This window comes from Symphodus melops (assembly GCF_947650265.1).
Source record: "Symphodus melops genome assembly, chromosome: 6".
Classification (NCBI taxonomy): Eukaryota; Metazoa; Chordata; class Actinopteri; order Labriformes; family Labridae; genus Symphodus; species Symphodus melops.
In genome coordinates, this window is record NC_136696.1 from 25,217,697 (window position 1) to 25,243,761 (window position 26,065).

General features: G+C 42.4%; 1 protein-coding gene across 3 annotated transcripts; it reads right to left on the reverse strand.

Annotated features, from left to right (window-relative positions):
- Positions 1-13,659: 13,659 nt before the first annotated feature.
- On the reverse strand, positions 13,660-25,446 carry tes (testis derived transcript (3 LIM domains)). Of its 3 annotated transcripts, none has more exons than XM_079345375.1 (8): positions 25,220-25,446; positions 21,317-21,402; positions 20,158-20,722; positions 19,280-19,784; positions 18,714-19,213; positions 15,941-16,156; positions 15,531-15,689; positions 13,660-14,477 (listed from the first exon to the last, which is right to left on the reverse strand). In XM_079345375.1, exons 1-8 carry the CDS (start codon positions 25,244-25,246, stop codon positions 14,286-14,288), a joined length of 2,250 nt encoding a protein of 749 aa, XP_079201501.1. In that variant the 5' UTR covers positions 25,247-25,446; the 3' UTR covers positions 13,660-14,285. The 3 variants fall into 3 exon arrangements, with proteins under 3 accessions (XP_079201501.1, XP_079201500.1, XP_079201499.1); XM_079345374.1 differs by having other exon boundaries at positions 18,714-19,192; positions 19,235-19,784; XM_079345373.1 differs by having other exon boundaries at positions 18,714-19,784.
- Positions 25,447-26,065: the final 619 nt, after the last annotated feature.

Consider the following 26,065-nt stretch of genomic DNA (forward strand, 5'->3'; position numbering starts at 1 on the left):
GTAGCTTTAGTGTGTATTTTTATTCCACCTGCAGTTTTAACCCACACGTTTACCTTTTAAAACAAATTAGTTGAATCCACTTATCCCAACCATATGTTAAGTGAAAACACAGCGGTCACAAATGGTGCATTCAAAAGAGCCATTTCCTCTTCAAACTGCATCAGAGCAAAACCTTAGATGCCATTATTAATAAAGTCCATTCAGTTCTTCTCCCATAAACGTTGGTTTGAATGTATCAAAGTTGAGAAACGTGTTTAAAGGTCGCATATTATCCGCCTTTTCAATCAGATTAAATAAGCCTCAGAGCTCCCCAAAGCATGTCTGTAAAGTTTCTTGTTCTAAATTCAGTCTGATCCTGTATTTGATCATGTCTGTAAACCTCTCTATTTCAGCCCCGCTCAGGACAGACTGTTTCTGTGCCTGTAGCTTTAAATGCAAATGAGCTGTGTCTACAACCTTGCCTGTAAGGGCGTGGGTGGCTCGGGCTTTCTCACTCTATGTCCTATTGTTTACGGGATGAGCTGTAAGAAAATTACAGATATGCAGACAACCCGTTATGGGAAATCATATTGTCACTGCATGTAATCGAATATGTGTGTGATCTGAGTTTCAGCATTCTTACTTGATGAAGTTAAAGACGTTGTGTGTGCTGTACTCTTGATGCCTCAAGGAGGTTAGGCAGCAGACAAAACAAAAAAGAAGAGCCCTGAATGTGTCCTGACGATTACCTAACGCAAAAAGAACGAGAGGAAGGATATGAATGGCTGCCAAGAGCACGCTTTTGATGTGCTTTCCTCACCTGTAGCAGAAAAATAACCGCTCTAAAGACACACTGTCAGGTAGATCAAAGCTGGCCAAGTCTCAGCACAGCCTCAAGGATTAACCTGCTGTTCTCTCACACACTGTATCCAGCCTGACATCAGTGGTTTATTGTTGATATGAAAAGCAAAATCACTCTCTTGATTTGTCATGCCTCTTTGCTGGAAGGTCTTAAAAGGTCAAACGTGGCTTTACATCATGCAGCAGAGAGCTTCCCTCACCTCATGAGAATGACAGTTATGCAAAAGGAAGCTGGTGTTTGGCGTTACAGCACTGACAGATGACGCAGAGCAGGTTGGTCCAGATCTGTGTGCAGACAGCCAGAGCCCATCACATGGAAATGTAAGACAAATTGTAAACATGAGAGGCATGCAAAGAATGGGAGCTGAGAAAACAAGTGCTGCACATTAAGTGAAATGTAACCGACATAGATCAATGTTGTATTGTCTTGTTCAAATGTAATGAAAAAGAAATGTAATTGCACTTCAATTGTCCTTTTTGTTTCACTTTTCTCACACTTAACTTTATCCTTTTTGTTCCATTTCCTAAGTGATGTAATGTATTGATGATTCTGATAGTCAGTTAATGGCATTTCACACTGTTTTCACATCAAACACACGCATGCATCAAATGCATTGTAAGAAATTACGGAGAACAATGTACCAGCTAACAACAGAGGAAAAGCTCAGATACTTGATTTCTTGGGTTTTTGTCGATGCAAGGAAAGGCCAGCATGCGGAAAAACAACAATCCAAGACAACCCCCCCCCCCCCCAAAAAAAAAAAAAAAAAAACCGAGAAAGAGCAAGTTGGAGCCAGTCCAGTCTAGGTTGAAAAACATTACAGTATAATCTATGTCGTCTTATCTGCGTCTACATTTCTCTCCATATGCAAACATTGACGACTGAATGAAATGCTTATTTTACTTTGGAGTGTATGTGTATTTCAGTTTCCTGCAGCTATCCATCAAAAGCAGCCACGCAGGTCGATCCATGGAAACATTACCTCACTTAACAGCACGACTGATACATGCAGCTAAATGTCTAGCGAGCATCACTCGTTTTTTTGTGTGGTTTCAGACACAGCCTTGGTCTTGTACTGTAACAGAAGTCCACATTTTCAGAGATAAAATATCTCTTGTTTCAGCCAAACGACGTCCGTTAAATATTTGGTATGAGGCTCAGCAGTAGTAGCTCAGTCGTTAAATTGTGGAACCCATGTCCAAAGGCCAATGCCCTCAAACTGACGGAGTGTGTGTGTGTGTGTGTGTGTGTGTGTGTGTGTGTGTGTGTTTGTGTGTGTGTGTGTGTGTGGTGCATGACAGTAATTCAAACAGGAGGAAGAAGAAAAGCAGAGGATTGGAGAGCAATGATCCTGGACAGATCTGTAAACATCACACCCTCTTAACCACCAGCACTGTGCACACACATAGTACACATACCCAGGGCTATAAAGGCTTGGGCCTCCAACCAGAAGCAGCCTTTCACTGGTCTGTGGGAGGGCTGATGAGGCATGTGAAGACTTTGGTTCAGAGAACAGGAGAGAAAGAACTGTTTGTGTCTATGTGAGATGTCCTGTATTTGTGTAAGCAGTGTACATCAGAGATTCTTCACATTTTTTCCATTTATGTCCAAACCAAAGACCATCACCTGTTATTACAATGATAATAATAATCTTTATTCATAGAGCCCTTTTCGAAAACAAGTTACAACGTGCTTCACAAGGACAGCAGAACAAAGCAGGTAGTTATAAAATAATAGACAAGGTAAGATGAAGAATAAACCGCCAAGTTAAAATACTATCAATTTAAAAAGAACTGTAAAAGACACACCATACAAGAAAATTGGAACAGTGAAAGTCAAGTAACAATTTAAAATGAACTAAAATCAGGAAATGCTCGTTGTTAACAGTTTGTTTTAAGAAGGGAATTGAAAGAGTTAACTGATTGGGCTGATCTCCTCGGGCAGGTCGTTCCACAGTCTTCATCCCAATACTAATTGGTGTTATATTATATATTATTGGAAAACCTGATTAGTAACTTTACAATGAGGTATAACTTGTAAAGATTGTGCATTCATGGAATAAGCAACACAGCTAAACGTGTGTGCAGCCTTCCAAAAAAAAGTACCAAAATCCACTGCAAAATTCTCCTGTTTTGAGTTTCTTGGTGGAATGGATGTTTGCACTGTCTTACAGTAATGAGGAAAGGACGACACATATTTGCCATCTTTAGAATTCATTACACTGTCAGAGACCTCAGTCGCGTGTGGACGATCCATGCACAGCCACAACAGCGTGGCACCTCCTTCTCATGCTGGTCTCATGTTGCTGTGGGAAGGCATCCCATTCCTCAACCAGGAGTCGTTGAAGGTCAACCAGCACGGTTGTGTTGATCACTAGAGCACGTACAGCACGCCCAAGCTGATCCCACAACTGGCAACCATTGACTAAAATGGGTTTCTTCCTGAGGGTAGTTTGGCTCAACCTTAGTGATAGGGTATAAAGTTGCTACTCTTATAAATGATAAGATCGAGTTGTGATGGTTCAGGCTGATTAGGCATTTTGTATGGCTTTCTTTTGAACCTTTCAGAGTTTGTCCAACTGGGAGGAGACCCCAGTGTGGAGCCAGAGCTTTGAGGGTTTACATATTGTACCTAGCCTGAGCGCACTTTGGGGAAGTATATCTGGGTTGACTTGTATAGACTCCCACTAAAACCTGGCATTGTTTACGGTGAAAAAAAATGGATGTATGGAAGGATTGTTTTTCTGGCATTGTGGACTTTCTTCTGCCTCGGGAAAAAACTCGCAGATTTGGGCCAAGCTGAAATACTTAAAGCTGCTATGGAAAACCCCCAGCTTGATTCAGACATACTGTATGTATGTCTGAGTTGATCAAACAAGTATGGTACATAGATGTACCATTGGGGAATGGTACATCTTTCATGTCACATGCCGATCACTTTATTCTCTAGGGCTCGATGGTTTTTGTCGAGGAACCTCCCTTTTATCCTCACTCTTACCCTCCTTCTGTACTTCCCTGTGAGAGTGTATCAAAGCCAGCCTAGATCCTCTCAGGAAAAAAAGGACTTAAGTGAGTATAAAAAAAGAAGCAGCAGTCAATTCTTTTGACCATACAAGGCAGCCTCACATTCCTGCCTTGGACATTTACAGGCTCTTAAACTCTGCTCCTGGTGCTTGCCAAAACTCTGAGGAGGACTTCTTATCTAGCAGCAGTATAGGAGACATGAATTTATTTTACACTGTATGGAGGGAGTTATGGGAGCACAATGAGTGGTGGAAGGAGGAGTATGTGTTAGAGGTTAATATGAACAAAACAAGGTTGGAGAGAAAAATTAGATCAAATGAATGTAAGGGAGTGTAAATGTGGAATGAAAAGTTTCCTCTCAAAGGTCTACTGACCCAGGATGACTAACTGGATTGAGTGGAAACATGCTGGGTGTGTAGACCATGATACTGTATGTCCCCATGGATACTTTGTAATTACGGTGGGAGTCTTGGGTTGGAAAACCTTTTCTTTCCCAATCTAAGTGTGGTTATTTTGAAAATGTATAATTGCATTTAACAAAGCTGACACTTGTTTGTGACACTGCACACCTTGCAGTTCATGTCTGACTTCTCTTTGCTCCACTCCAATGTATTTTTGATGGAGCCCGCTTCAAGCTTGAGTCAAGCTGAGCAGAACAGATTGAACTGGATGTTAAGTCAGACAAGGGAATGCATACAGCATCCAGTTATTTTTAAGTAAAATGTACTGACTCTTGAACATCCCTTTATCATCACATCTTCAAAACAGGCCCCAAATGAACAACATATCAGCCTCAGAAAGGCAAACTATGTGGTTTGATAGTTCTCTTACCATCTTTTAATCCTTCGAATGGCGGCACTTCACCACAAAGATGGATCGGGTGCATGCCATTGGATGTAGTAAAAACAATGGTGGAGACAGAATGCAGCACACTTGGATGCTATATAATCTTCAGTTTTGGGCTTTCACTTGTTTGTTAATAATTTTTGCACAAAAACAGCACTGGTCAATGGCATTACAACTGTGGCAGTCTTACCAACTGTCTACATTTTGACTTATTTTCCATTTCACTGTCGTAAACTAATATACCAGGAATACAAAGTTTGAATTTATCAGAAGCCCCATCCAACTCATTATTCGGCATCTCTCTTCGACCTTCTCTTTGTAGATTTTTTCATTTGGCCCTCACGGAAAGGTCTCATGACAATTACATCGGCTTAAAAAACACCCCACAGAGAAAGTCATTCTTTGATATAATATTGTTTTTCTGAATGAACTTGGTGCCACCTCTCCTTTCAATACCAGTGTTTTTTTTAATAGGGTTTTGTTTTTGGTGTTCCTTCAGATACATTCATGAGAAACTTAAACTGTATACATCTACTATATTATCTCCTTTGTCCTGGCAGTCACTCTGCCACTATAATTCTACTTAAATGATGTCAAAAAGGTCGAGATTTCATATGCATGAAGGTCAGTAGGTTAATCTATGTTAGTTTAAGGAGAGACATCGGTATGTCAGCTTTAACTCACACACACACACACACACACAAACTCACACACACTGACATACTAGTGTGTATCTCTTCAGACTCAGAGCACTGTTCCATATCATGAGTTGAGAGTCTCTTCTTTGTGTGGGTGTAGTTGGGTCTCTGCTCGGCTCTGTTCGGCTCTGCCTGGCACAGCAGTGGAATCCCCTCATTAAAGCCAGATGTAAAAAGAGACAAATCCAACAAGGTTTTATACACACAAACACACACGATGTGAATCCTTGTATGTGCACAGTCAAGAACATTTTTACCACCGACCATAAATGTCTGATAAGGCCTATTTTGAGGACTGTGCGTGTGTGTGTGTCCACTTTACCCCAAGTGGACATGATTCCATTAATACAGCAATAAATGTTCATTTAGGAAGTTTGAGTCAAGTTTTTTTTCATTTTACTGACACATGAGCAGAATCAATAGGTCAATCGAGAACCTCTACCTTCTGATAAAACCATTCCATAAAGTTGAACCTAAACCAATATTCCTCAAAAAAGGAAAACAACACTGTAGAGGAAATAAGGTTTCACAAACATCTGATGAGATGTTTGGAGGCTGATGAACAAAATGTTTTAATATAGGCTTGCAAGTTACAAGTATACAGAAATCTGACAGTATATTGTGTTTTACTATGATTCTGAACAAGCAGTGAAGCTAATGTGGTTGCGTCATGTTAGCACAATGTTTGCATGGTTGAAATTCTTTAAGGAATGATAGAGCCTGACTCTACAGGTAAGTTTCGTTGTTGTCTTCATGTTACTGTAGATTTAATTATCCGACCTTTCTCCTCCATTCATTCGCCCCTCATTTTACTAATTTGTAATTAGATTATGCTGTAACTAAAATGTAATGGGGAACATTTAAGTACAAAAAGAAAAGATTTTTTCCCCAAAACCCCCCACTATGAGGCTTATAGATTTTCCAGTTAAGTACAGTTCTTTTAAAAACTCCCATTTAGTGTTCAGGGGAAAAGGAACATTAAAGTTGTAAATAGTTTGAATGAGTGACGCACGGACAGTAATGGTGCTTTCAAGGTCACTCACTCGTCAGTTTGTTTCAAGGATGTTCTCAAAATAATCTAAATATCCACGATATTAAGCATGGAATCTGCACAATAACCTTGAGTGAAGCTTTGATATCCTCTGTGAACATTCAGGGTTTTTTTGTTCAGGCTTCCAGCATTAAAAAGAGGAAGAGTGTGTTTGACAATGGGGGGAAAGGGAAACTTGTAATGTGGCTGTAGGAATGACGATGGAGGCCAGGACATCACCGTGGTAATGAGGGAATGATTTTCAGATTTGCAAATGTAATCTTCATAGCTCAGTAATGTAGCTTCTTTATTCTGGTAATTGGAGCTCGTGGTTATCGTGATATTTTAAGATGATTAAATGCCTTAATGTTCTGTCTGCAATAAAGCCATTTCTGCAGGCATCATTATCATAATCAAGCCTTCTAATACAGTCTCATCAATTTCTTTTTTTAAACACACATTATTAGCCTGGAGTGAAGACATGTGAGCCCAATACTTGGAAAAAATAGTGTATTACGAAACTAGAGGCACAGGTGGTCAGGGGTAGCAGGTGCCCTCCTTAAAATCTCAATATAGGATTGTCCATTTGCCTAACCAGAGGCGGGCCTTCAGTTGTAATCAACTTTAACTTTTCTGTTCAATCGGCTGCTGGTAATTTTATTTGCGATTCAACTTAATGTTGTTTTTCATACAATCAATTGTTTGCTTTGCAAACTCTGCCCTTCCCTTAATAATTTGCAATCAAAAGCCCCTTCACACTGTCTAACTTGTAATGGAAATGCTTTCCACTAAACATACTTTTGCAAGTTAGACAGAGTTTGCATGTCATTTTCTAAGTATTTCAAGTTTGACTTTGGACCAACATCTTATTTCTAAGTCCTCAAAAAAATTAATTAATACGAACAAAAAGGTTCTTGAAAAAAGGAAGAAATACATTTGGGACTGTGTGCTCACCAATTTCAAGCCACCCATAAGCCAAATGGGCCTCCCAAGTCCAAAAAGTCTGGAGCGCCCCAGCATGATTTTCCTTATAAGTTTCCTTGCCTATGTCAACATCCACAATGTGTGCAAATAATTGCTTTGGCAGCCTGTTAAGCTAACCCTCTCCACCATCACTTGTAATCTTCTTTACAATAGGCCAAGGTGACATGACAGGAAAACAGTCACATTTAGGAGTAAAGAGTGTAAAGTTAGAGGTGAAAAAGAGAAGAGGTCATGCCAATGATTCAATACACATTTTGAAGCAAAGCCAGCATGATAACTGAATCAAATATCACCATCTGTGAAGTGCAAACAGTGACCACGAAACACAAAGTATACAATACTGAAAACAGTATGCATGTTTATAGTTATAAACTAAACACTTTTCGTTTCACATGATCACGTGTATGTTATGACAATGGAAAATAGTATTTGATCAGCATTTGGTTTGATACTGATCAAACATGACTTGACTTGACTAAGTATAGCTGCAGGGATCGAACAAAACAACCTCCGGTGACTGAATGTTCTCTAACCGCTAATCTAGCCTTCCAGAAGTAAACACAATCAAGATGTCTGGGCCTGTCAGAGCTGCTATGGCAACAAGCAGCTTCCTGGAAACCAACATAGTTTGAATCGAGGGTGCTGACTAATTGATAAATACCAACAAATACTGACCAATGTTTAGCAAAAACAGTGGAACCACCACTCCCCCGAAACAGAGCTCATGAGTATTTAATTTTCCTTTTTCACCCCATCTGACTTTTAGAAATTTAAGCAATGACAATATTTTTGTTCTCACAATCTGGACACAGAGCAAAAGCAGAGCCGTCATTCAGAACAAGAGAAAATGTTGGCTGGTCAGTCAGGATTATAGTCAAAGCTGTAAAGATAGATATCTCTGAAACATTTGTATTACAGGTGCTTCCACACTGCCAGGCAGCAGACTCTAAAGTCTTCCTGCAGACTTTAAAAGCCCGTTTAGTCCAAACCTCAGCTCTGATTGTAAAAGCAGGGAAGAGTGACTCCTACTGGATGTTCTCTTTAAAAACTCCCTCAAGTTTTTAAGGATTATTGTATTTACTCATGGACGATACCTGGACGTTGATATTACTTGCAGTTGTTTCAGGTGTTTTTCCCCCCACCTTGGCCACAAGGGGAAAATACCCTGTTTCCAAGAGTATAGGCATAAGATGTTGCACAAAGCCGGAATTGCTCAAGGGCACCTCGGCAGTGCTCAGAAAGTGATTTTCAGCAATGAGACCAATTTCCAGGCTTGGTCTGCACCAAGGCCGCATCATTATTTACGAAAACTGTCAATTTTGTCTGAGACATAGTTATGCCTTGTATCGCTCTAGTTTCAACAATCGATAACTAGATTATATAAGGCCAAAAATAAACCTTTGAAACCAGCATCTCTGAAATGCATCGAGTAAGATCGTAAAGTAAAAACAAGGGACACAACACAGCCAAGAAGGAACAAGAGGAGAAAAGTGAAGAAAAGGATTATAAAGGTGTTAACTGAGATTTTGATTATGGATGAAGATCACAACTTTACGAGACAATAAGAAGAAACGCTGAGGAACAGAAAGAACGGATGAAGAGAGACGATAGGGTAAAGGAGAAAAACACTTTAAGCACTGAAAATGAACAATTACACTCAACCATGTAATGACAACTTGCTCAAATTCAAAAGGGAGCAACCAAATGAAGCAGCTTCATGTTAATTATAGGTAGCAACTCAGTCAAACTTTTCTAGCAGTTGAAGAATTCTTCGCTTCAAAATTACATCTTGAAGAGTCATAACCTCGCATCGCAAAAGAATCACAGCTGCGTTTTTTAAAGAGAGAATTAAGAGTGACTTCTCAGCAAGAAACTGAGACGCTGTAATTTGATCATCTGTATAAAGTCTTGGTTAAGTGTAAAAGGTCACCATCTGCACTCAGAAAAAGCTTCATTGGCCCTTAATAGTTTCTTCAAGTTTTTAATTCAACTGGATGCAAGAAACATCATAGCTCAAAAAAACCTGGTCTTGTATTTGATGTTCTGGTGAGGATGAAGAAAAAGAGTGTTGTTGTTCCAAAATGTCCCAGAGATTCTCAGTGGGGTTGAGACTGTCCTTCCAAAGCAACAAAAATCATCCAGAAGACATGTTTAAATTCAACTGGCACTTTATCGTCCGTAAAGAGGTCTAAATCAAAACCTGGAGCAAAACATCATACGACACAAATGAGATTCAAGAGAAGGGACAGCAGCTGGCATTTTGTTTTTCAGGTGACCTGACTCTGTTTTGATCAGTGAGACTAGTTAATTATGGAGAGTACAACCGTTATTCTGAGATGATATGAAGCCACCCATGCACACAGTTTGTCTGAGTGGATCATTGGACATGATGGCTCATGTTGGTTGGATCACTGCCTGTAACACCACGCAGGCCTCCTCCATAATAAAATTCCATAAAAATGAATCTCTCCCGCTCACTGCCTCCTCCCTCCCTGCAGGAATGTGGGTGGTGAGTTATCAGGATTCAGAGAGTTGGCATTTAAAGCACTCTGTCTTGGTACTGTTTGTTCTTTCACGCAGCTCAAGCATATTCTTAAATTAAGTTTAATGGTTAGTTTTGCAGCCAGAATAGGAACTGAGGAATTGGGTTAATCTGAGTTAACCTTCGGGTGCTGCTAAAGGTGCCAAGCCCTCTCGCGTTGTCTCCTTATTCTATGCTTGCGATTGTCTTTTTTCGCAGGAAATGCTTTATAAAAGATAGACTTCATGTTACTTATAGTTTGAAGTAAAAAACAGTATTGTACACATTACACTGTGTTGTAATGAAGCATAAAATCATAGAGCAGACTTGTCGCCTGTAAAAAAGTCTGTGTTTGATGTGGTGTCTCCACTTGGTCTCACCGTAGCCGACGGCTGTGGAAATTCCAGATAATGAACAAATCTCATCTTGATTTAATCTCCCATCTCTCGTCGTGTGACTCTGAATCACTGTTTATTCACTGGATACAGTTTGCGTAGATGCTGCCCCACATTCATTCCTTTAATGACTGTGATTTATCACCCTGAGCACATGCTCTCTCTTTTTTTAAGGGATGAGTCTTTTCACAGACGTGAATAACAGAGAAGGCTCTGGCATCAAGTTGGGCAAAGTTTCGACATATTGGAAAATTGAGAACAACAGTGTGCCATCCCCATTCAGCTACATCCAGGGGCGTGTCAAGAGGTGTGGCCAGGGGTGGCACGGGCCCCCCCTTGAAATGTTATTGGTGCCTTTTTTACAAGAAGGGCATTTTTAAAAAATTGTTATTTATTTTTATTTTTTTATGTTTAATTCATTAGTGAAGATGAGAAAATGCCAATTATTATCAGCCAGAACACATATTTTAATAATCCTATACTGTATTTGCGCAGCATGCAAACATCATGTTAAACATAACCAACAGCAATATGACCCGGTACACTAATAAAAGATTCTGCAGTCATGTAAATTTAACTGAATATATCTGGTAATATTGTATTCAATATAAATGCGTCCTTGATTTTATATATCAGATTTACGTTTAAACCAAATGACTGGGTTGTCTTCCAACAAACTCTGATCTTGAATAATGACCAGCCAAGGAATTCCCATCAGGTCCAATTTTTACAGCCTGATACAAAAAGAAGATTTCAGTCTCAATAGGTCATTAGGCCACGAGACATCCATATATTTGAATTTATTAGGGGACTTAATGATCTGGCTTTCAGGTGGGGACTGTAGCTGTATGCACAGAAGGCTTAAAGGGATGCTTCACCTGTTGGAACATGAATCTGTATTGACATTGGGTGATATATATATGTAGTAGAAATGTGAAATCTTCTTGACTGAGAAAAGGCAGAAAGTGTGTTTTTGGCACATGTGGATAAAAGACTCCCAGAATGCACAGCAGCACAGGTTTCTCCCGCCCTAGCTGTGGTGCTCTACAGACATTTACTACAACACGTTTCCTCAGCCGATTCCAAGATTTCTTCCAGAGGAAATTTGCATCTTGGAAATTCCTGGCAGAAAACAGACTTTATGTCTGTGTCCATAGGCAAACAATTATAACATACACTGGTGTTGTGCACCTTGTGGTAAGTGAAACATGTAAAATGTCTTGAATCTAATAAAAATGTTTTCCATCTAATAGATTGAGTTATGTGAGCTAAAAAGTGGTTTTAAATAGCCAGTTTTCTCTGCACTGAAATCGTATTTCTTCTTTTTACAGCATAGATTTTGACATTTCACTGAAATCTTTTTTTAAAATAAATACCTTCAGTATGTATTCCATAAATGTAAACAACAGTTGACCAGTGGCTGTTGAGACTCAGAGGAGAGTGCTTGGTGGGCAGAGAGTGCGCCTCCTGTCTGTCATCCAGTCCTACCAGTTCTCTGCTGCACATCAGCACTGTCCAGACCCCTCAGCAGAACCGCAAACATTAATCACTGTGGTGTCAGTGAGGCAGACCACAGACGAATCAACACTTCACAATCTCAGCTCTATTTCTTCATGAAGAACCAAAACAAGGTCCACCCCTGCAACACAACAGCATGGAAAGAGATATGCATAATGGAGCCAAGTCAACTCAAACATAATGCAAATCCCATCGAGAACTGAATCACAATGCAAATTCCTGCGTTGAACTGCAGCACAAAGCAAATTCAAGGCTGAAACCAATCACATGCAAATTCCAACAAGCACACAATATTACAGGAAAAAGGCCCCACCCGGCTCTACACATATTTCAAAGTTGTGAAATCTATTTGTACCTTTGCAACAAGAGCTTTGATTCTCTGAGCAACACTGCAGGTCTAATGCCAAAAATGCCACGAGTTCCTGTGATGAAAGATGTAAAAATAAAGCAAGAAATATCTGACACATAACTTTCAGGAAAGAACGTAGGCAGTGTGAGAGGGTAGAGAGGTTATGACTGGGTGATCCTGGAGCAGGCCAGGTGATTTGGTCCCATCAGGTCCGGTACAGTTGTGGTTGAAAGAGGGGAAATACCAGAGAGACTTTGGGCTGAGTGCCACTTCAGACAATGGGGCTTCTAGGAGATGGAGCTTCCTTGAATTGTGCAAAGTTTCCACAGAGTGAATGAACACGCGAGCCCCTCAGACGTGGTTTTTCCATCAAGGTGGTCTTGCTACAGAGTTCCCATCTGAGTGGAACAGCTGATAAGTCAGAGTGGGCTCACCTTGAGCTGTGCTTTACTGTTTTTTTTTTCCTCAGCACACTTGTCTTTTAAGAACAAGCATTAGGCGTGATAAAACTTTTAAAACTTAAAAGGCTTATTCCTTTGATTTTTGAGTTGAAGTTTATCTTTGATATAAAATAAATGTGTTTAAGTTTTTATGTGTTGTTCAGTGTTCATTCATTTTTGTGCAGTTATCCCACCCTCTATTGAAAAAAGAAATCAGTTTGTGTTTACCTGCATGAAACAAACCGTTCCAGTGTTTTTGCACATTTTTGTCAAAATGTTTCTTGTAAATTAACTGGGGGGCTTTTTTTGGTAATTTTCTACAATGTGGGAAGCATGTGATTAGCTGTGCTGCTACTTAGCCACTAACCTTTGAAGCTACATTAAGAGAAGCACTAAAGAGGATTTATGGAGCTCTATAGATGAGTCCAGCATCATGTTGTACCTCCATGTTTCTACAGGAGCCCTGAATGGACAAACCAGACACAGGCTCTATGGAGGGCATTTTAAGATTCCAGAGGGTGAAGAGATGTGCTCAGTTAGTTGCATCCTGCGGTCTTTCCCCTCGATGCACTTTATTCCTGACAATGTTTACTGAAGCCCTGACTATGTTCTGCTCCAACAGGTGCAAAGAACCAGGCAACGGAGATTTCAGAGCCGTCTTCATAGTGACAGCACTTTAGATTTTTAAATGTAAATATTGGAATTTCAACTATGCGATTCAAACGCGATTAATCGTGATAAACTTTTGAAATTCAGCAATACCTAGAGAATAACATTTTTTATTGGTTTGACACCTGTTTATTTCAGAGAGACTTCAGGGACTCTGGACTTTACAGAGGAGACAGCAACAGTTTCTACAGCTGCACCTCATACACTCTGCAGAGTACACTTGAAGGTTTCTTACATTGTTTTGGTAAAACTGTGAATGAAAACACTATTGTTCACTTCACTGCAGTATTTGAAACAAAATAAGTACAGGGAGTTTCTGCTTGAGTCTAAAAGAAAACACTGCAGTTGTAGTTTGTTCACTTTAATGTCAACCCTCTCAGCAAAGTGATCAAGTTGAATTCCTTAAATCGAAGAAATACTGTTGCATAAAGATGCGAGTGAAAACTGTGACTTGAGTTGGATCTGACACAGTGCACTGAAACAAAATCAAACCCTAAATCTGGCTAATATTGCTCATCAAGTTGCTGCATCGAGGAGAGTGACGATCAGTCGTCTCCTGTACGATGGAAGCGGTACATAGTAAAGAAAGTGTCGATTCTTAAGTGGTTAAACTGCCTCAGTTACATTAAATAGACACAAAATACTTTTGTTCTCTTTCTCCAACCAAAACAAAACAAAAAAAATCTCATCAGTAGAAAAACATACAGTGCAAGAAAAGCAAAAAAAACAACAAAAAAACTGCACATGTTGAAGAGAGAAGGCTGATAATAAGGCAAAGGACAAACTGACATGGAAATAGAAATTAGACTTATAATTATCATTATTATTATACATCTCTACATTAGAGATATCAGGCACTCTGTTTTGCTAACAAATCCACATTCTATCATCTGCACCAGTGTTTGATTTCCCTGCTCTGGCTCTAGTTGGAGTTCAGTCCGTCCCCGTGTTAGAAAAGATGGTTGGCCCTCTTAAGTTAGGATTTTCTTCTTGCACTCCACGGAGCAGAAGAGGAATGACTTCACCGCCATGAAGCGCTGGCCCATCAGGCACTTGGAGCAGCCGGAGCACTTGAAGCAGTCCGGCGCGGCGTGCCAGTGGTGCTCGCCGTAGGACACCCTCTGGTCCTCGGGCTCCACTTCCTTCTGGCAGGAGGAGCATTTCTGTGATGACAGGATATAATGATGTTAAGTCACATAGTCTCTGTATTTGTCTTCTTTCTGTTCTCATGAACAGTTTTTGATTGTTGTAATTAACTTCTCTTCAGTGATAACGTGGTAAAGTACAAACAAGATACAAAGAGCGCGTGAAACACAGCGGGACTGTAAAATACAACAAATACTGGAATAGGCGGTTTTCTGCCAAAAGCATCTGAGTTCTGCTAATGTGGGAAATCCTTTTCATATTTGGTCCTTAAAAAGGAACAAAGAAGTACACATCTTTTTTGTGCAGAAATGAAACCTAACATGAGATGACTTTAAAAAGTCCTTAAATGTGCGTCTTTATTCTGTAAATCGTGGTGTAAGTACTTAAATTGAGCACATAGCTCTTCTTACTGATGACAGAGAAACCGTCTGAATGAAGGTTAGGATCAGGTTTCATGTAACCTTTGGGTGGCCAGTGTTGATTTAGGATAGGATAGGATATAACTTTATTGATCCCCAATGGGGAAATTCGGGCGTTACAGCAGCAGCAGCAGTGCAGAATCAAAAACAAAAGTCAAAATCGAATAAAAAAGTAACAACATAAACATTAATACAATCCAGAGTAACAACATAAACATTAATACAATCCAGAGTAACAACATAAACATTAATACAATCCAGACAGCTTTTCTTCACTTTTACTTTTATCCTGATGTTTCAGTTCGATGCATGAAAGACCCCTTCTTTTTTTTTAACAGCTTTATTTTGGGGCTGTTTGTGTCTTTCTTGTAGAGTTAGGACAGTTGAGACAGGGAGAGAGTGGGAAACAACATGCAGGAAGGAAGCCGTCGGATTTGAACCTGGGCCGCCCGCTTCGAGGACCTCAGTCTCTGTCCATTCGAGGGCGCTCTCAGGTCACAACAGGACATTCCTATGTGTGGTTCTGTTGTGATTTTTATTGTGATGGTTGCTATGAAGGTGCAAAACGACCTAAGCTGTGGTTTGCAAAAAAGCCTTTGAAAAAATGTCAAACAAAAGTGTGAAAACAAACAGAAAGAAAGTGTGTCTCACCGCAGCGTAGTTCTTCATGTAGCACGGCTTGCAAACGGGCTTGTCGTTCTCCATGACGTACGTCTCTCCAGCCAGGATGCAATCACAGTCAAAGCAGCAGAAGTGCTTCAGATGCCAGTTCTGTCCCTCAGCCTGAGTGTACTCATTACTGAAGATCAGCTGTGGACACACAACCATCAAAATGTTGAGTGAAAAGTGCCACAACCTGGTTTAAGGTTCCCTCGAGTGTAGCATTCAGGGGGGTTTTGTTGTGCGTCTGAGTTTTGTTCAATAAAAAAAAAAAATAATAATGAACCTTGGAAACCTCAGAGGAACTAATGCATGTTTGATTATTTTCCATTAAGCTTCCAATATCAGTCAATAGTAACTAAACACTCCATAATACTTGATGTGTTCTTGTCCTCGCTCACCTCATCACAGCCTCCACAGCGCGGCTTCTCGCTGTCTCCGTAGTGGCGTCCACAGTACAGCTTGCCTTTTTTCCAGAAGTAGATCATGTCCACCAGAAGCTCGCTGCAGGTGCAGCAGACGAAGCACGCTGGGTGCCACAGCTTGTCGTAGCCGGCGCGCTCGGCGTACACGGCTGGCTCGCCGCGGCCCATCGGCAGCTGGCAGTGACGGCAGGACTACGTGGGAGAGAAGAGACGAAGACATTGACTCTGATTCGAGGGTCCATCTCTGTCAGCTCGTTGTTAAAGTCATTGTCTGATTTAAAGCTCACATATTATTCTCCTTTTAAGAGGAGAGTCTTCGGTTTTAATGTTTTCATTAATACGTTTCCATCTCGGGATCCATTACTGATTGATCATGAATAAAGTCTTGATTCTCCCATTGATGATGAAGCCAACAGAATAAAATGTCAGAACAGATGTTGATCAAAGAGCTTTGACTTCAGACTGACATGTTCAGTCATACAATTCTTTTTTCCTCATCATTTCCTCCACAGCTTTTTTTCAGCACTTTGCCTTAGTATTTCTTACACACAGAGCATGTAGTATATGAACACACTGTGTTTGAGCAGTCAGTTGCATCCTGTCCACAAACATGATTTTCTTTCATCCCATTCAGTCATAACAAAGAATTAGGACGTCCTTCCAGAACGTTTCAGCAGGTTAACACAATGACCGATCTCCTCCTCTTTGAGTGCATCTCCTTTGATCTGAACAGAAGGTTCTTTTACATCAGCTTGGACTTCTTGTCCTGAATGACTCCCTGCATCCCGAGACATTCGGCTGCTTTGAATGGGTGGAATTCCCTCTTTAAGTACAAAAGGCACACGGTGACCTGACCCTGCTGCTGTTGATGAAGAAAAGAGGAGTTTAGGTGAAGGTAGAGGAGGGAACGGTGTGGACGAGGTTTGGTGCAGCCATGAACACTGACAGGAAGGATGAGGAGGGATGAAGCAAAAAGAGTGAGAACAACAAAATACAAAAAAAAAACCCTGAGTGTAAATAAATGGAAGCTATGACAGACTGGAGTAGATGCTGGTTTATGTCCTCTTGACTCTTGGATAAATACTACTGATTCTCGCTTCAATGTGAAGAGCCTTCTTAAGTGTGGAGTCACAGAAACACACTGAAAGTGAGCAGGCTGCATGTTGTAAAGAGGACATTCTTAATAAACTACATCTGAGACTCACAACACTAATCATCATCATGTGCAGGGAAGTCTGAGTTAGAAGTAGTGTTATGTCGCCACCTAGTGTCCTGACTCTGACTTACACTCGCTTTTGTTTTGTTGCTGAAAGTAGAGTTCGCAGTAAGAGAAGAGAAGACAGAGAGAGAGAGAGAGAGAGAGAGAGAGAGAGAGAGAGAGAGAGAGAGAGAGAGAGAGAGAGAGAGAGAGAGAGAGAGAGAGAGAGAGAGAGAGAGATTGGGTCGGAAATCAGAGAGAGAGAGGGGATCGACATGCGGGAAAGACGCCACAGGCCGGAGTCGAACCTGGGCCGCCCCCGTGAGGACTTTAGCGCTGCCACTGCGCTACCTGCGCCTCCAACTTTCACTGAATTTAACCTTTTTGATTTTCCTCACACTTGAAAGAATCACTTCCATGTAATATTCCCAGGCGTGACGGAGAGAGCTCTGGATAAAGGTGGAGAGATAATGGATGGTTGTTGTGGAAGAAGGCTGTAAATAATGAAGACGTAGAATGGAGTTTGTCTGCAATCTCCAAAAAACAAAAAAGACCCTGAGTTGGGGGTCCAGGATTTCTATTTGAGATACCTTTAATAAAACAGTTATTATTATTATTATAGAAAATCATATAGAAGTTTAATTTCAACTACAAATACATCCAGCCATCCTCCAGTCTCATAAATAAAACAACAAAAATGTGTTTGGCTGGAGACGTCTTTCCCTCCGGTAGTTTCAGTCATGATTTCAGTTAAACCTTTTCACAGTTTTGAACTGTCCACATCAAGACAACATGAAGTGACCGCTCCATCTATGAAGGCTCACTTTACCCCACAGCCAACATCTGAGAAATAACGACCCACTTTAGCCATTCAGCGCTAATCTTTAGCTCAGTAATTCAGAGGGTTTTATATGTTAGCAAATCGCCAACATGTGTCTTAAAAAACTTGAGAGCTGGATTAAGTTTCTCTGACATAACAGCCATCATAGCTAAAATGCAGAAAATATACTTTGACAAGGAGAAACAGTTCCCACTTCTTCCACCAGCGTGCTTCTTGTTTAGCACAGGATCCTGTGTGTCGAACATTTCTGCACACTGGACGTCTGCTCCTCACACTGAGGCAGTGTCTGCGTCTGCTTGACACTTTCCCAGCTACTACACTGCACTCAAACGCTTTTTCATGACTTGTATTCTTTGTTGGTGAATGCAGAGTACATTACATCAGATTGACATGATGGAACAGAAACAAATACATCACATTTTCCTTCTCTCTGGGCATAACTCTTAAACCAGATCCTTGCTTATTAACTTCACATACGAGTGCTCTTTTCATGCAAACTGCAGAGGCCGAGCAAATGATGACAGATGAAGGGAATATTATTAGCTATGATGGTACAGTGTTTTTTGTACATTTGCCATATAAGTCCAAGGCAATAAATATATTTGTCTGGTATTGTTGAAATGATTTGGATCCATTAATCTGGCTTGGGTGCCGATCAAGTGTAAATGTGGAGATAGACTGACAGAATGAGAAATAAATTGTGTACTTACAAAACTCTGTTGTGGTAGTCCAGCTTGCTGAGCTCCAGGCTCACCCATGGCTCCAGCAGTGGCAGTGGTACCCACAGCTCCTCCAGCAGATAGTCCAGTACCAGGACCTGAAAGTGTTCCAGCACCACCGGCTCCAGGTCCAACCCCAGCTCCAGGTCCATAGCCAGCTCCAGCAGCTCCAGGTCCAACACCAGCTCCAGCAGCTCCAGGTCCAGCACCAGCTCCACCAGCTCCAGCTCCATAGCCAGCTCCAGGTCCAACACCAGCTCCATAGCCAGCTCCAGGTCCAGCACCAGCTCCATAGCCAGCTCCAGGTCCAACACCAGCTCCAGGTCCAGCACCAGCTCCAGGTCCAGCACCAGCTCCATAGCCAGCTCCAGGTCCAACACCAGCTCCAGTTCCATAGCCAGCTCCAGGTCCAGCACCAGCTCCAGTTCCATAGCCAGCTCCAGGTCCAACACCAGCTCCACCAGCTCCAGCTCCAGAGCCAGCTCCAGCAGCTCCAGGTCCATAGCCAGCACCAGCAGCTCCAGGTCCATAGCCAGCTCCTGCTCCAGGTCCAACACCAGCTCCATAGCCAGCTCCAGCAGCTCCAGGTCCAGCACCAGCTCCAGAGCCAGCTCCAGCAGCTCCAGGTCCAACACCAGCTCCAGATCCATAGCCGGCTCCAGGCCCACCAGCTCCAGGTACAAAACCTGCACCGACCCTTGTCCCAGCCATAGGCCCCACACCAGTCCCTGTAGCCCCTGAACCAGCTCCGACCCCTGCACCCTGTCTATAGCCAGCCCCTGCAGCCCCAGGTGCTCCTCCAGCCCCAGCCTGTCCTTGTGCCTGAATCAGAGCCATCTCTTCAGGCAGCATGACGTCTGCCACCCCGAGGGCCTCGTCCTTGTACTTGCGGACAAACTGCTGCATTTGTTTGACCTCTGCAGGGGTCAGCTCGTGGCACTTGGACGGGTCCTGGTCGTGCTCGGGCAGCTGGCAGGCCATCTGCTGTCTGCGATACGCAGCTCCCTCCGTGCCGGCCACCGGACGTTTCTCTGGTGGGAGCAGCTGGATGTAACGCACCGCCTGGAATCAGACGTAAAGTAAGATTGTTTTGCTGTGAGAGGGTAAAGAAAGATTGTGTGAAGGGCAGAGATGTGAACGACCAATCAGAAAGCCAGTATGGGAAGACAAAAGGCTTGTGGTTGGACAGACATGAAAAACAAGAGTCCTAGAGAAACAGGACTAGACTAAACAGATAGAGGACTTTGCAAATCAGCTACTAAGTCAAAGTGGGAGATGAGTAAAATGGCATAAGTTGATGTTTTAAAAAAGGCCTCTTCCTCAACCATCATTTACTATCCTTTTGAGTTAAACTAACTGATTAAACTGGCTTTGATTGGGACCCTTTTGATATATGAGAAATACAGAAAACAAACAAAGCCATAATCACTCTTACCAGATACTTATTGGCCACTGGAGGAGCCCACTCGTATGTGACAGATGTCATCGGCACTTCTTTGGGGACTGGGACAGCGTTGGCTGAGGCGGCACTCACAGAAATGGGCACTTTGTTGGCCTTTACAGCAGTGACGGTGACTGGTACAGGCTTAAGTGGAGCCTGACCCGGGGCCTGACCTGGAGCCTGACCTGCAGCCTGACCTGCAGCCTGACCCGGGGCCTTACCTGGAGCCTGACCTGGTGTTTGACCTGGGGTGGGAGCCTGAGCACCGCTGGCTGCTGTACCTGCAGCAGCTCCAGCAGGCTGCACAGAGCCTGCTGCTGCAGTGGGGGGCAGAGTGGTGGAAAACGCACTCGGCGGTACGGCGTAGGCCGTGGAGGCGCTGGGCAGAGTGATGGTCACCATGTTGCCTTTGTAGCTGGGGAGGCCGTCCTTTTTCAGCTTGGCGATGAGGCCCGTGTACTTTGTGTCCTCGAACAGCTTCCCCACCTTCTTGTTCTCCTCCGAGTTCATTTGCACGTTGTGCTCTGTGAGGCCACATTTACAGTTTCTGCAGATTTTTCTGCAGAGGAGAGGAGAGCATTCAGGATTTTTCAAAGATTCACTGACATTTTTCAGAGAGAGAGAGACAAAAGCTTGTTTGGCTTTGGTTAAACATGCATGTGCTGCAGATGGACAAATGTGAAATCTGAACAATTGATTAAATCCACAGATGCTTGTTTCAGTGTGGAACACCGTCTTGGGAAGCCATGAATCAAACGGAGCTTTTCTAACCTTACATACACTGCTGTATCAATACAACAAGCTCAGTGTTGAAGTCAAAAAGCTGCATGTTGACGTGTCTCAACACAACCTGCTCATATCTGTAGAGTTACTCTGACAATATTTATGAGTGAAGGGCATGCTTCGGCGTGTCCGCCCTGCTTCACGAGGCTGCTCCAAAGATCTCTCACAGCTGAGTGACGCGTCGGGGAACTTTCACAACATGATGAGCTTTAAAACTCTGCAGGACTTTGAATGCTCTTCGAATGCGGTTGCTGCTCTTTAAATGTCCCTGTAGTTCAGTTGGATGAAGGGGGCGGGATCGAGACTGACCCTGCACTGTCACACTTGTTCCTGTGATGGTTCTGAGCTGCTGAACAGAAGCTGCACAAACCTCCAGAAGTGCAGCTCGAAGCCCTCACACTTGTCCTTGCATTTCAAACAGGCCGCCCCGGCGCCAAACTCGTGTCCGAGGGTCATCTGAAAACAGGAAACAGAGGAGAGGGAGATCACAGTTTGTGTTAAAGGCTTAGACGCTGAAAGGGAATACTCAAGTTTCCTGAAGGCAGACAAGTTACGAAGACAACAAATGAATATTTGTACTATCATGACTCCATTATAATCTCAGAGGAGTTCAGCATGAATGAACACGATGTGATGAGCGTCACTCGATCTCTGCATGGATGATTCAAACTTGTGACCATAAACTAAAAAGGGAAATGTTCACTGACAGAATAAACATTTGGACTTCTTTAGCAACAGTTTTAGTCGCCCCCTGCTGGCTGTAAGGCAAATGACAGTAATTCTGCTCGAGTTCCACTTTGAAACCAGAGGTATGTCCACTTCTTAACATGCCGTCTTGGTTTGAGAGGGAAGAAAAGCATCTTGAAATGCTTTTGTCAGAGTTGAGATGATTTCAAATGCTGCCTTTTTCACATTTCTCCTGATTTCTCTCAATCGCTCATTTTGTTTTCCAACATCTTCTTGGTGTGTGACTCTGTGCTGCACTTCTCCTCCAATCGTCTTCACCCTCCTTTCGCTTCGGCAGCAAACAATGCCCCTTTCAGCCTTAAGCCATTACTGCTCTTTATGACCATATATGGGCAACTCTTCAGTGACGTTAAAAGCCCAGTGGGATCCCAGCAGGCGTTTCTTTTGTCAGAGGATGTTTTTGACCCAACAGACTCTCACTAGCATGGAATGCAGACAGTCACTCCGGCTCTCTACTGCCGAGCCAACATGACAATATTTCTGCATCCATGAAAGCTGTCAGACTTTCCTCCCACGGGGGCCGTTCAGGAGCAGAAGAAGCACGATTTGTTAGTGGTTAAAAGAGAAGCTCCAGATTCAACGACAACATGGAAAACAAACTTCACGTCTTACATCTTGTCTCAACTTTGAGCTCTAACCAGACGAGGTGTTCAGCGTCAAACTTCTGTGTCTGAACGTCTTTGATGGCGTTCTGCCTTCACTTCACTTCTCGTACTGAAGCCTTGCCTGAAACCTGGACATCTGTAGGACAATCTGCTCACTCGACTTTAAAGTGCACGTGTTCGCACGCCGCTCCTTGACACTCTGGGGACTGATAATGCTTGGTGTTATTCGTACAGCGCCCTCTGCTGGTGACAGCCACAACAAGTCATCAAACAACAATACTGTAATGAAATGCTGTTTGACTGGTGACTGCACATATCTGTGATAAAGGAGCTGATGGTCAGTGGATGAGCTAATATCAGCTGATATTATCACTCAGACTTTGATAGACTGAAGTGAATGGAAGGCTGCGCTTTAAGGAGCTTTAACTTTAACAGTCATCAAAAAGTTTCAAACAAATGGAGTGACTATTTCGGTTGCTCAACATGTGATCAACATGTTTGAGGAACGCAGAGTTATTAGCTTCTTTTAGCACTTCCCTTCATCACACTGTTTATCACAAACACTACTGAAACACTCTCGACGCTTCCTTCTTTTCAGGATGTGGGGGGGAGGAGGACGATGAACGGTGAACTTGTTTAAGCTAACTTTTATTCAAAGTTCATCGTTTCCAAAAGAAGGACTGACTAAGTGCAGCTGCGATGAAAGGAGCTTAAAGGTGTGAACGCAGCGATAGAAGTGAGCCAACGTCAGACAGATGATGATGATGATGTTCCTCCTCTCATCGTGCTGCCTCGTGTTTCTCTACAGACCTGGAGATGGTCATTAGACTCTTTAAGCGCCAGCAACAAAGGACGGCTTCTGACGGGGGTTTCCTGAATTTGAAAACATTGTCTTAAAACTTCTTCAGACATTTATCCGATGAGTTCAGTATTTTTGTTTTTATTCAGAGGATGTTTTTCACTTTTAACAGCTGAAGGATTTATCATTTCGAAATCTCCAATGTATAAAAGAAAGAGGAGGATTACATCACTCTGCTCAGATGTGATGCTTTGTGGACCATTTCAGCCACCAGTGAGGTGTTTAGACGAGAGCATGACTCAGGATGAGGTCAGAGCAGAGTGATGGTGATTATAGATGATTCACCGGTCGGCTCTGTACACAGTGTGCTCATAATCACAACTTATTACCTCGGCTGGTTCTTTGATTTGGGGAGACGGCAGGAGCTTAATCAAGGATAATATGACCTTCACACACGGGCTGCTGTTTCTTGAAAATGGACAGTAACAGTTTGACAGTAATTACAGAAACCCTTACACTGATGCTCACAGAGACCCAGCAGCCAGAGACCTGCAGTCAGGGACATGCAGTCAGGGACATGCAGTCAGGGACCTGCAGCCAGAGACCCTGCAGTCAGAGACCTGCAGCCAGAGACCTGCAGTCAGAGACCTGCAGTCAGAGACCTGCAGTCAGGGACATGCAGTCAGAGACCTACAGTCAGAGACCTGCAGTCAGGGACATGCAGTCAGAGACCCTGCAGTCAGAGACCTGCAGCCAGAGACCTGCAGTCAGGGACATGCAGTCAGAGACCTGCAGTCAGGGACATGCAGTCAGAGACCTACAGTCAGAGACCTACAGTCAGAGACTCTGCAGTCAGGGACATGCAGTCAGAGACCTGCAGTCAGAGACCTGCAGACAGAGACCTGCAGACAGAGACCTGCAGACAGAGACCTGCAGACAGAGACCTGCAGCCAGAGACCTGCAGACAGAGACCTGCAGCCAGAGACCTGCAGACAGAGACCTGCAGCCAGAGACCTGCAGCCAGAGACCTGCAGCCAGAGACCTGCAGTCAGGGACCCTGCAGGCTCGACACTTATCTCCTCCAGGGATTAAAAGCAGATGTCAGACCGGGTCTGTCTGGGTCACCCAGCTGCTCAGACCGACTTTAAGGCTGCAGCTTACTATGAACGCTGTATGAAGTGAGTTTCATTTGTTTTAACTGAAAATGTCAGAAATACATTCTGCCAATACAGTCATTCATTTATCCTACATTTCTAATGTCCTCGAACCTCCTTAGAGAGCAGCTAAAATATTTTTCACATGCAGGGAATAAATGTGAAAACTTGCTTTCCTCTGACAAGCACATATTTTCATAGCCTGCAAGAACTGTCTTGTGAAAGCAAATAGTCCATGAGCTATTAGTGGAACAGAGCAGAAGGAATGAAATGAATGCAAACATGCATTGAACATAGCCTGTGACCTGCAATGACGAGCTTAGAATCTCAATTTAATGAATATCCATACAAATGTTCTAACTGGGATTAAAGTCCGGTGTTACGCTTGAAAGAGGGGCCATGTTCATCCCACTAATGCCTCTTTCTTTATAAGTTTTACTAAAGAAAAACAACCAAATGACTAGCTGGAAAATATTATTTAAAAACACTGAATAATATAGAGGTTTTATTTGGAGCACTTCTTCTTAAACTTCTTCTGTAACAATGAACAAAAAGAGTCATCTCGTGTAAAGTCATCAGCGAACACGGTCGCCCTTTACACCGTTACACCGCGCAGCACAACCTGAACATAACGGAACATATTGAACCTTTCAAAGTCTCAATGAACCTTCCCTGTCTGTCTGCCTGTATGTATCCCATTTAACAGCAACATTTAAACGGTTTACTGTTAAACTACAGGCGAACTCAAGTCTTGGCACTGTCACTTTCACTTCATTTTTTTTTTCGTGTCAAGAAAATTAAAAAAACGAGAAGCTCAAGGAAGAGTTATGACTCCACACTAAAACTGTTTAATGAATAATATCAATATTGAGACAGTCTGTCTCGCCCACTTTGAACTTCTGTCGCCACCTGTCCTGTGTTCAGCTCACCTTTCCAGGGCGTTCCCCACCCGGTCACTTAAAGCTTACCTTCTTTACTTCTTTCTCTATCTCCATGTTTGTGTCTATCGGTGCTGGAGAGGAGGTGAACAAAAAGAACCGCTGCAGAAAAAATCCGTTTAAAACCAGGAACAGACAAAAAAGACCGAGACAGAAAACACAAAACCTCAACCCCGGTTCACTCCTCCGTCCGCTCCTCCGTTCACTCCTCGTTCTCGGAGGTCCTGCGCCGCACCGCGTCAAGCGTAACAGATTGAAGACAATGACTTCCGGCCGGTGCTTTCAAAATAAAAACTATTAAAATCAGAATCGGCTTCAGATAAGCTTAAACATCATATGGAATTTTACCTCGGTGAACTGTGTTTTTTGTACGAAATATGAAATTAAATATTATGATAAACACAAAAATAAACAAACAAGGAAAGACGAAGTTCTACGAGAAATGAAAGTGCTGTCCACGTGGTGGTAGGCTCACTGATACAAACACATTTAAACCAACATGTGGTTTGAAGAAAAATAAGATTTTTAATTAGAAAAATATGAAAGAAACATTTCAATTCAAATGATTTGTACACAAATTAATGATGGTATTTATGTAAATTGAAATCCAATATTCTAATCAATTGAAAACATTTAATCATACATTTTTCAAAAATGTTCCTTTTTTTTTTTTTTTTAGAAATAATCAACGTAAATGTTTGTTAACACCTTCTAACAGTGTGTGCAGATTTGAATGTACACATATGTTGCAAGTTCAAATACCCATAGTCTACGAAAAGATGCCAAATCTCTTTCCAAGTCTTTCCAGGATCCAGCACTTTTAAATGGGTTTTCTGAAAACACAAGACCAAAAGATTAGATGGGATAAAATAACCA